This window comes from Mus caroli, chromosome 17 (genome assembly GCF_900094665.2).
Source record: "Mus caroli chromosome 17, CAROLI_EIJ_v1.1, whole genome shotgun sequence".
NCBI lineage: Eukaryota > Metazoa > Chordata > Mammalia > Rodentia > Muridae > Mus > Mus caroli.
The window spans coordinates 2,195,995-2,207,213 of NC_034586.1; the positions used below are offsets into that span (position 1 = coordinate 2,195,995).

The window sequence follows — 11,219 nt, forward strand, 5'->3', positions numbered from 1 at the left end:
CCCCCCCCCCGACACATACAAACGCACACACAAATAATATAAATCTTGGTGCAGCATGAGGCTCTAGCTCAGCCTTAGAATATTGGGCTAGGAAGTGTACAGGTCAGGGATGGAATGGCCCAGATTTGTTCCCTGGTGCCAAAAGGGATAAAGAGGGTGGGGGGAAGCATTTTTTAAAAATTAGAAATTGATTTGGCTTACTTTTGTTATTCCTGCTTTTATTTCCAGTCCGTTACTCCGGCTTGTGTTTATCTTGACATGACTAAGACTTTAACCTGTGCACCTTGTGAGTGGCATTTTGAATATTTACCCACCAGCAGAGTTAAGCCTTTCTGAAGAATACCAGCCCTGCCCCTGCATCCTGCAATGCATGCCAGAGTACCGTGTTGTCGCCGTGGTATTCAGTGTGTGTGCCTGTGCTCTCTCCCTGCAGGCAAGGCAGTTTTCCTGGCATGAACCAGAGTGGCCTTGTGGCCTCCAGCTCTCCCTACAGCCAGTCCATGAACAACAACTCCAGCCTGATGAGCACCCAGGCCCAGCCCTACAGCATGACGCCCACAATGGTGAACAGCTCCACAGGTAACCAGAGCCTCTGCTTCTGAGGGCCATCCTGCCTTCCTCAGCCTCCCCTCAGGTACATGGTGAATGTGCCCCAGTGGCTAGAAAAGGCAGAGCTCCCAGTCCACGTGGGTAAGGCCACTGTTGTGCTTCAGAGACCTTGCTTGTCTGAGGTGAGAGCACACCTGATGTAAATAGCTTTTCACTGCTTAGATGCTGCAGCCACGCTTCAAATGTCTCTGGATGCAAACTACACATTCTACATTCTCATTGTCATTAAGAGAGTTGAAGGCTCCCCAAACAGGAAGTGTCCCTTGGCAGTGGCAGCACAGAGATCGAGGATCTGTGCTGAATAGGAAGGGCTTGCAGGGCCAAGCAGAGAGAAAATTCCCTCTCCCGTCCAGGACGGCCACTTTCCAGGTGTGTGGCATCTGGCAGCTCCTGAGTTCTGTCTACATCTCGTCTCTAAGGAGAGCTGTCCTGGCTATGAATAATCCTCTGTCCCCTTCATAATTTTCATTCTTGCCTTCTTACAGTCAGGCCTGCTTAGTACACTGCAGAGTACCATCCAGTGGGAGCACTGTCTAAGGCCACTTCTCCAACCCAGAGCTTCCCAGAGACGAGTTCCCTCAGAAGTGGGAACCTGGGATTCCGCTGACCGGTAGCACCCCTACAGTAGGTTTCGTCCATTATTTCACACAGGCTTGGTGTAAGCATGGCAAGTCCTCTTAAGCTTTGGGACATGTCAGGGACACATTGTGAGCCCTAGCTCCCTACAGACATCATTCTCCATTCACACAGCTGTGGCCCATGCTCTCTGTGTCTGTAGCCTGGAGAGGCCCACCCTGCTCCCAGAGCTCTCTGTCCACAGCCCAGAGGGGCCAGGCATGAGCCTCAGAGCCAAACAGTGGCCTTCCTGATCAGTGCTCTGTTAAAGCGTGGGTCTGCAGTACCTAAGTATCGCTTCCTAGTATTGAGCAGGCGGTGCTGGTGCCGCAGGGAACTGAAGTATGCAGATTCCGCAGGCTGCTCACTTGGAGCCACCGCCTCCCTGAAGTGCTGCCCAGGCATTAGAGGGTCTGGGTCAGGATGGCCTATGTTCTGTCTAGCTTCCTGAGATAAAATTACTTCTGAAACTGGAATAAATTTTTATCTACTGTTATCGATACTCATTTTTCCTTTTTTCTTTAAACCCCAGAGCTCCCAAAATATTAATAACAAACAGATGGCACACAGCCCTGACTAAGTAGATGTATGGATTTTTAAGCAAGAATCAGTTTTATGGGAACTCACAGAAAGGGCTTCATTTTATTATTCAGATAATTCAGCGTTCATTGCTTCATGCAGAGGAAAGCTTTTCAGTGAGAGGCCATTTATCCTTACAGCTTTCTGTATAACATAGTAATATATTTTTCATGGTATTGTACATTTCAAAATATTGAGTTTTTAATAATTTAAACATTTATCAAATTTTGTTCTCCACATTTATGTGATTTTATTTCCACATTATTAAGTTGGATGCTCCCCGACAGAAAGTATTCACTCAGCATACCTGATTGACCATCTAGTGTTTCTTCTGTCTGTTGACAGGTCTGTGTGAGTCTGTTGTGAGTGTTATTCTCAGAGGAACAAGAATAGCAGGATTGCAACAGTGCTGCTCCCCCGGAGCTCTGTGCTACCCTACACAGTGAGAGTGGCTCCTGGTACCATCCTCCTCCATGGCCTGAGACCATGGAGCAGCAAGTCCCACAGGGAGCAGCAAGGCATTCATTCCTCCATCAGGGTACCCTACAGAGGAAGGCGGCAGCAGAGATGCAGGCACACCAGCAGCAGCGCTTTCTGAGATTCCATTAGCAACCTCTATATATCCCTAGCATCCCAGCATTCCTTTCACTGGGCCAAACAGTAGTGTTGTACAAGGTGAACAGCACCCACCAGAAGAAATCCTCCTGTGTAGTAGTGACATTGTCACCGGCTTCAGCGAGCGAGTAACTACTTAAACAGGATCAGTGTGTGTGTGTGTAAGGGTGGCAGCTGTTTCTTCCTGAAAGCGCCAGTGGATGTGGGGTGGGAAGCAGCAGGGACTTGACCTCTGATGGAGCAGTTGGCTTCCATGGGTTTTGATGGTCTCTTCACATGTGGGATTGAAGTTTGTTCTTAGCAAGTTGGATTTAAAAACTAGAGTCAATACAGCAAGTGTACAGTTAATAAGTAATAAACCAGTCAGTTCCACCATCCGCCAGGCCTGGCCTGAGATAGGACCATTTCTGTGTGTTACGTCTATAGCACTCCTTCTGGGTGCTTATCTGCACACAGGGCATCTCTTTCGAGCGCACGTGTGCATTCCAAAGCCTATCACTTGGAGCTCTAGTTCCCCTCTCTAGAAGTCACTCTGTAGAGACCAGTTTTCCTCTGTACTTCCCTGTGGGATAGAAGAATACCCCACTGGCAGATTTAGCCAGATTCTAATCCCAAAAGTGAAGTGCGCCATCACTTTCCTATCTGGACACTGAGCGCCAGCTCTGTTGTATTACTTTAGAACTACCCAAACCCTGCCTGCTTCAGGGGTCTGGAGTGCCCGTTACAGCTGCAGCTCCTGTCTGAATGCTGCATTAGTAACAACTCCTCGGGGGACTTTCACAGGTGTGCAGCCACAGCTAGGGGATATGTCTTCTCAGTAGTCCCTTATCAGTCACCCTCCATCTTCAAGAAACAAAACAGGCAGGCAAACCTGAGACAAGGAAGGAAGCAGGCAACTCGGGGCCAGGTGAGGGTCTTGATAAGTCATGACGGAAAGGTTTTTTAAGTTCAGAGACATCCATGCTGAAATCTTACCAGAGTACATCAGGATGCCTTGCTTGGTCTCATCCTGGCTGGAGGAGGTCTTACCCCGCTCCCGGAGGAGGCCAGGCTCCAGGGCCAGCTCAGAGACTGCCACCTGTGCACATTATGGAGTTGTGTGCTCCTCCTCGTGTTCACGGGCACTCCCACAGAAGGCTGTGGTGAGAGGAAGGATCTTCTTGTCAGGGTGTGAGGAAGAATGTTTCCCTGAAGATCTTCATGCAGCTCTTGTATGTGCTGTGTTCACCACTCAGTATGTATGGTTACATATCTGCCACTTACCAAATCTGCATGTAGGTGATGCTTGCCATGCTGGATCAAGAGGATCACAGTGAGTTGAGGCTAGCCTGGACAACATAGTTTGCTCTAAGATAGCCTAGGCTGCAGAGAGAGCCAGCTTGTTTCAAAAAATAGTAATGACCAATTCATGAACAATGTAGGCCTTTCTTGTGTTTCGGAAAGACAAAATATCTCTACAATATGGGATGCTACCAAGAAAGGATCAGAACATCGTGTGTCTCCCTGCCTTCCGGGAATGGTTGCAACTTTGTAACGAACAGAGAGAGACTGAGAGGAAGCTTCACAAGTCCTGTGTTCCCTGTGTCCTCGGGAATACCTCTAGTCTCGCTACCTTAGGACCTTGACCCCTAGTGCTTTAAGAAGTCATTTTAGCTCTTAAATTCCAATGGTGGAACAAGAGTCTGTGCTTAGAGTGTGTTTACATCTTATCTCACTCAGGACAGCCCTTGCTGTCTCTGGTCATGCCTGTCTGAACTTCACACCCTGGATCTCTGGGAATTGTAGAAATAGCAGTTCCTTGATATAAAGCACCCTGACCGTGATGTGGTCTCTCTCCTGAAGAAAGAGAAAGAAAACACCGTGTCCCTGAGAGGCCGCTGCCCTGGAGGGTGACAGATATATGGCTCTATACAGTGATTCTTTTGAAATTTTGGTTAAATCAAAGCTAAACATTTCAAGAAAAAGAAAAGCCACAGTAGGAAAGACAGGACGTTGTGCTTCGTGTCAGGCCATTCCCATCTCCCATGATAGGGCTGTGCACGTGAATCTACATAACTAGGATGCCTAGGTTAACGTACATAATAGAGAATGGAGAAACTTAGGAAATTTCAAATGTCATATATGCTTATATTCATCTGAGTCTGATTATGGAATCAGTGTGAATTACTGCTGATTATTGTAATACAATTGGCTTAGCTCTTTCTGCTTAAAATTACTTTTGTGTACATTAATGTGTGAAATGCATAAAACATATTACTATTCCTACTGCCAAAATAATATCCAGATATAGCTTACAAATACTGGCAGAACAGTCCACTGTCACCTCTGGAGCAGCAGGATTTGATAGAAGCCACGTGCTATGACTGTCCCTCTCTCCAAACTGTGCTGCCTGTCATTGCTCTGAGCAACTGCAGAAGAGCAAGAATTCGCAGCCGTTCATGCCCAGGCCCTTCTTGCCCTGTGCTGCTTTCTTTCTTCCTCTTCTCCATCTGGGCTAATTCCTTCCTCGTTGGGGCCTGCAGGAGAGCCGCATATCAGCCACTTCTCTGAGCAAGGCTGTCTCCACTGTAACATCGCCCAGCTGCCCTTTTTTTTTTTTTTTTTTTTTTTTTTTTTGAGGTTTCACACATTCACAGAAATAACACATTTTTAGCTGATCCCAATAGATTTTTCTCTGCAGCTGCATCACTTGAAAAAGCTTTTTGTTCCAGTTCTTAAAGTCTAAGTATTAAAAGTAATTTGGAAAAAAAAAAAGGAAAAACATCTCAATTATGTTCTGTGTGTGTCGCGATGCCTTTAAGGACTGACTGAGCTGCAAATGGGCTCTGCAAACCCAGCTAGTGTGCCTGTGGCAACTCAGGCTTTCAGAGCACGGTACTGAGTGTGCCGATGCAAACTTCAGGGCACGTGGCAGGCAGGGTAGGCTTTTTTGGCAGGACCTATGGTCTCAACCTGCAGTGATGCTAACGATATTAACAAATTAGCACCATGGAGCTTGCCAGCTAACTCACCAGAGCCTGCTCATTCTCTCCCTGCTGTAATTAAAACTAATTATTTTCTAAAACATAGTAATACATGAATATATGCAGTAATCGTTTCTGTAGTGGGCGATCTGCAGGGCCTGTTTCAGGCTGGTTTTCGTTTCCTTCTTTCTGGTACATTGTGCTCCTTGCATCCTGCCTGGCTGAGCCCACACTTGCCGTGGCAGCATCTGGAGCAGGTCCTGTTTATGATGCCTCAGGGTTCTGTCATCTTGACAGGGAATGAGTGCAGATAGCTGCCTCAGTTTCCTCTTGTCCTTTACAGTTGTATTTAGCATGTCCTCCAGCTCAGGGGTGTGCAGATGGCTCTCTAGTGGGTTCTCCGGAAATTCAGCTCTGTTCCCTCAATAACTACACTGATTGCCCTCTGTGGTCTGATTCTAACCTTACAAAGAAACCAAACCTTCTCCCAAGTATGTCTGTTGGTATCTACAATGAGTACATATGCGTCAACTGATGTCTAAAACTTTGACAGGGTTTAGAGAAAGCTGGCTGCATTGCTCAGCCAAAGATAGGAAGTATAGGTTGCATCAGGAACTGCTATGGGCACTTCACTCCTATGGAGGGTTGGTGACTGCAGGCTCTGTGCCAGCTGAAGGGACAGCAACCCACTGTAAAGTCATAGGAACTTCCCCTAAGTCCTCTGTGTGGCTCTTGTCCTTTACTGTAGACTAGACCATATGAAGTAGCTAAGATTTTTCGAACAGTGATTACTTGAACTGAGGAAATACAAGGCCAGGCCATCTCGAGCCCAGGTGAGCACTGAGCTGCTTGCCAGCCAGGCCCCATGAGTGATTTATATGACTGCCCATTTCCACTGCTGCCTACCAGCTTAAGCTGCAATAAAGAAAAACTCTTATAAATTTGCCTCCATGTTTGGGACTCTTGCGTATATTGAGTCTGCCTCTTTCTCCCATGGAAAGCAGTTCATACATCATTGTGCTTCAGGGTCCTGTGACTCTTCTGGCCGGCTGGCTGGCTGGCTGGCTGGCTGACCGGCTGGTTGGCCGGCTGGCTGGCTGGATGGATGGATGGATGGCCAGCCGGCTGGCTGGTTGGCTGGCTGGCCGGCTGGCTGGTTGGTTGGTTGGTTTTGCCCCGTTTTTCCTTCAGGAGAAGCTTGGGTGCTGTGGTGCTTTACTTAGTAGCTCATGTAAGCAGGGGTGTCATGGTACATCCCAAGAATAATGCTGACTTTCTCCTATTTTCCATTAGCATCTATGGGTCTTGCAGATATGATGTCTCCCAGTGAGTCCAAATTGTCTGTGCCTCTTAAAGCAGATGGTAAAGAAGAAGGCGTGTCCCAGCCTGAGAGCAAGTCAAAGGTATTTCCTCCCTGCACACTATGGCCCTCCCTCCCTCCCTGCACACTATGGTCCTCCCTCCCAGCACACCATGGTCCTCCCACTCTCCCTGCACACCATGGTCCTTTCTCATGCCACAGGCTCCCAGGCTGCTTGCTCTTCTCAGCCTGGTACTGCGACACTGCCCCATGTCCTTCCTCTCTGCGTGCCTCCATGTGTCACATGTTTGCAGTCTTTTCTCTCCTACTGCACATCCCCCAAGGGCTGGATATGAAAGTTACTGTTTCTTATGGCATTATCACCATGGGGGAGTTGGAGGGGACAAAACCTACCTGAGAGATGCTCTTGAGAGAAGCAAGGGATCTCCGTTGCCTGGCGTGGACACCTGGAGTCATTTCTCTGCTTTTAGTTTAGAGCTTCCTGTTTGGGCCACCTCAGCAGCAGCATCCATATTAGTTTGCTTCCCTACCTTGTTTCATAAATAAGGCTCCTTATCTTTTCTCACGCTTTCCTGCATAATGGGTAATCCATGCTTAGCATTCCATTTAAGCTTAAGCAAGCATGATGGCTTTGGGTCCTTTCCAGCATCCCTCACAGAGACCAGCCATACTAAGAATGTTATGGTGCTTTGCTTTGTTTGGGGTGTGGGGGGAGCATCATGTTCCTATATACAACTGTGTTAGAGAGATACATACACATACACATCATGTTCCTATATACAGCTGTGATAGAGAGATACACACACTTACACATCATGTTCCTATATACAGCTGTGATAGAGAGATACACACACTTACACATCATGTTTTTATATACAGCTGTGCTAGAGAGATACACACATACACATCATGTTTCTATATACAGCTGTGATAGAGATACACACACATACACATCATGTTTCTATATACAGCTGTGTTAGAGAGATACACACACATACACATCATGTTCCTATATACAGCTGTGATAGAGAGATACACACACATACACAATTAGTCTGTTAAACTGGATGTGCCTTTGCTTTACATGAAGTTTGATGTAACTTTGTCTTCCCCTTGTTCCTCTCCCACAGGACAGCTATGGCTCTCAGGGCATTTCCCAGCCTCCAACCCCAGGCAACCTGCCTGTCCCTTCCCCAATGTCTCCCAGCTCTGCCAGCATCTCCTCCTTTCATGGAGATGAGAGTGACAGCATTAGCAGCCCAGGCTGGCCCAAGACACCATCAAGCCCTGTAAGTGATCCTGGCTGTCTTTTTTTTTTGTTATTTTGGGGCTTGGGGGGATAGTTAATAATGTTTTATTGCTCGATGGCTTGCATTGTTGATCCATGAAAAGGCTTGCTTTTTTTTATTTCATTAGTAACAGCACAAAAATGTGTGCCATAGATCTTTCTGGCACTATCAGCAGCTGCTCTGAAGTGAAGGCCTGCCTCCACAAGGAGGTGTGCTGACACTCTGGGGGTCCAGACTCCTCCAGGAGTGCGGACTGTGTGCCATCAAAGGCGTCTCTAAAACCAGCTGCCTCCTTTTACAAGGGAACTAACTAATAGCGGTCATGAGAAAAAATGTCGCATTTAGCTGCGGGTTTAACTTTGTCATGGGCTGTTATATCTAAAACATATTCCGAAGCTTCGTATCTGAAATAAATGAATAAATATTGCAATCTGGCACAGCATACCATAGCGGCAGCCCTGCCTCTATGTCTGAAATTGACAAAGGTATGGAGATGCTAGTTCACGTGGAGTAGACTTAAGAATGTATGTGTGCATCTGAGCCATTGGAGAAACGTGTTTGCATGCCGGGAAATGCTTTTCTGATCACCAAGCTGGGCTTTACTCCTTCTAAAATATTATTCTGTGCCAATAAAAATAAGTAGTGTGTTACAGTAACCTTTTTACTATATACACTCATACAGGGAATCAAAAGATCTTTAAAAGTTGTTTAAAAACCTAACATGCAGTTAGTGGACAAGAAGCATGACAATGTATTAAAGAGCCCAGCTCAGGACAAGTGGGAGGGAGAAGCCCCTGGCTGTGCAGGGTCCACCAATCCAGTCCAAAGCCACAAGGAGCTACTGTGCTGAAGAGCTGGTGGCTGGAGCAAAGGTTAAAGAAGCTCGCCTGTAACCACCCCCTTCCTTTTCAGAGCAGAGACGGGAGGGCGCTGTGGAGCCCCCTTCCAGCAGATGGGGTTCAATTCTGAGATACTCAGGATGAGATGTGAACTCGGGAAAGAGAGCGCACAGACCCTTGTTTTTTGCTGTTGTGCTGTGTGCTCTGAGTCTCCGAAGGCAGGCAATACTGTGTATTTTTTCCTCCTTTCTCTCTCCCTTCCTTTCTTGCTCTTTATAACAGGAAAAAGTATATGCATTAGTAATTCTAAATGAATGGGAAGAATTTAAATACATTTGTAAAACTATTAGCATATTGGCTCAGTGATAGAAAAGGATAATCTTTAAAACTTAAGATAATAATTACAAATAATCACTGAACTTGAAGACCACTTGTGAAGGAATTACAGGTGACCGAGGTCTGCGGTGTTCTAACTTCCCACTCAGTCTGCCTTATCCAGTGAGGCTTGTGCAAAATTCTGATCAAAATTCTACTTTTTAGCTGGATGCAGCACCACAAGCCAGTAGTCCCAGAGGAAAGATGCAGAAGCAGGAAGGCTCCAGCCTGGGCTACATAGCAAGACCCTATCTCAAAAATGTTTTCTTTTTTCAATCTTATTTAAATGTAATAGAAAAGCAAACTAAAGTATTGCCCGTTTTCTGATGATTACACTTGAAACATAATATTTTTCTTTTTTAAAAAATATTGCCACATGTATTATTTCTTTATATACCATAAATTGTTTTGTGTTTAAAAATGTGCAGCAACTCCTGGCTCTAGTACTAAATAAGGGCAGGAGAAGCCATGTTTGTTGTGTGGAAAATGCTAGACTCCTGCTGTGTGCTCTGCTGTGCACTCCTTGCCTGAAGGAGCTAGTTATTCAGGATGGGACTGAAGAGGGCAGAGTGCAGGGCCTCGTGTTATTGTTGCCTCAGACCACGACAGGCATCTGCGAGTCAGGAGGCTCTAGCTGCTCCTTAGAGATACCACTTCATTCTGTGTTTGAATTTGTTCTTAATACTGTCCCCAGTAAAGCTTTCCAAAAGCAAGCGTGAACTGGGCAGAGCTGCCGTGGTTGCTTTGACAGTGGGCTGTGGACCAACACTGCTTTGTTAGGAAACATTGTAAAATATAAATAAACATTTGTCCATACAAATATACATAGAACCAAGCATATGGTAAAGACTGCAGAAATGTAAATCTGCCTCAGAGACTTGAGGAAATGTGCATTTTAGCTTAATTAAACTGTATGTAAGGAAAACATTTGTGGCACTATAAGAATATCTTGCTGTGGATTTTCAAAGCACACGTCCCTTTTTTTCCCCTCCCCAGTGGTTTCAGAACCTGGGAGTGCTCACCGCACAGAAGTAGTTCCAAGTGCCTCTTGGCCACCTGCAAGAGTTACTGGGTCCTCCTGAAGGCCTTTCCTCATAGACACTGTCCTCAGGTGGGGACTGGAGAGATGGCTCAGAGTCGTTAGGGCACTAGCTACTCTTTCGAAGGACCTGGGTTTAGTCCCCAACAGCCAGTGGTGGCTCACAGCCATTGTAACTTCAGTTCCAGAGGATCCAGCCCTCTTCTGGCCTGTATGGCACTGTACACATATAGGGTCAGGACCACAGTCGCCGCCGTCATCACTGTGTGCGCCATGACCAAGTGATACATATACACATGAAATAAAAATAGATCTAAAAGAAAAAACTTCTTTAGAGGGTCCCAACCGCTGGTGTGTAGGAAAGAGGAAGAGATGAGTTTCACAGCAGCAGGAAGCACACATGCTCTCTGTCGGACTCCGCCTCTCTGTTCTTCTTTCTTTAGGACAGTGGGTGGCTCACCAGCAAGCCTTAGGACAGGGAGACAGCCACTGTTGCTCTCTCAGCTGTAGTCTCTCTGTGGTCACCTTCTTCATGTCACACCTTGCTCTTTTGTCCTGTACAGAGAGATTTGAGTTCGTTGTTAATTCTTACCTGAGCACCGTTAGACTTTTCACACATTTTTTACTACATTCAAGCATTTACAGAACACATCTAAGACCATTAGTGTGAAGGACACAGTGCTGAGTGAGTGGAGTCAGAATCAACAAGCTTAACACATGGATGGGAGAGTCGTCAGCAGCAGCCCACTGTAGAACAAAGCTTTACACACTCTGAACAGAATCCTGCAAAGGAGCAGTTCAGCCATGCTCAGGTAGAACTGAGCTCAGGTGTAGATGAGCCAGCAGGCCTCCTGCAAGGTGATCACATGGTCACCTACTTCTGCTCTGTGCTGTGCTCTGTGCTGTGCTCTGTGCAGTGCTCTGTGCAGTGCTCTGTGCAGTGCTCTGTGCAGTGCTCTGTGCAGTGCTCTGTGC

General features: G+C 46.5%; 1 protein-coding gene across 2 annotated transcripts in view; it reads left to right on the top strand.

Annotated features, from left to right (window-relative positions):
- The window catches only part of Arid1b (AT-rich interaction domain 1B), a 350,213-nt gene that overhangs the window by 312,871 nt on the left and 26,123 nt on the right, over window positions 1-11,219 (top strand). For both annotated transcript variants that reach the window (XM_029471378.1, XM_021186013.2), the window contains 3 exons: window positions 434-579; window positions 6,675-6,784; window positions 7,833-7,991. In XM_029471378.1, the coding sequence (XP_029327238.1) occupies window positions 434-579; window positions 6,675-6,784; window positions 7,833-7,991 (415 nt within the window). The remainder of the gene's footprint in view (window positions 1-433; window positions 580-6,674; window positions 6,785-7,832; window positions 7,992-11,219) is intronic.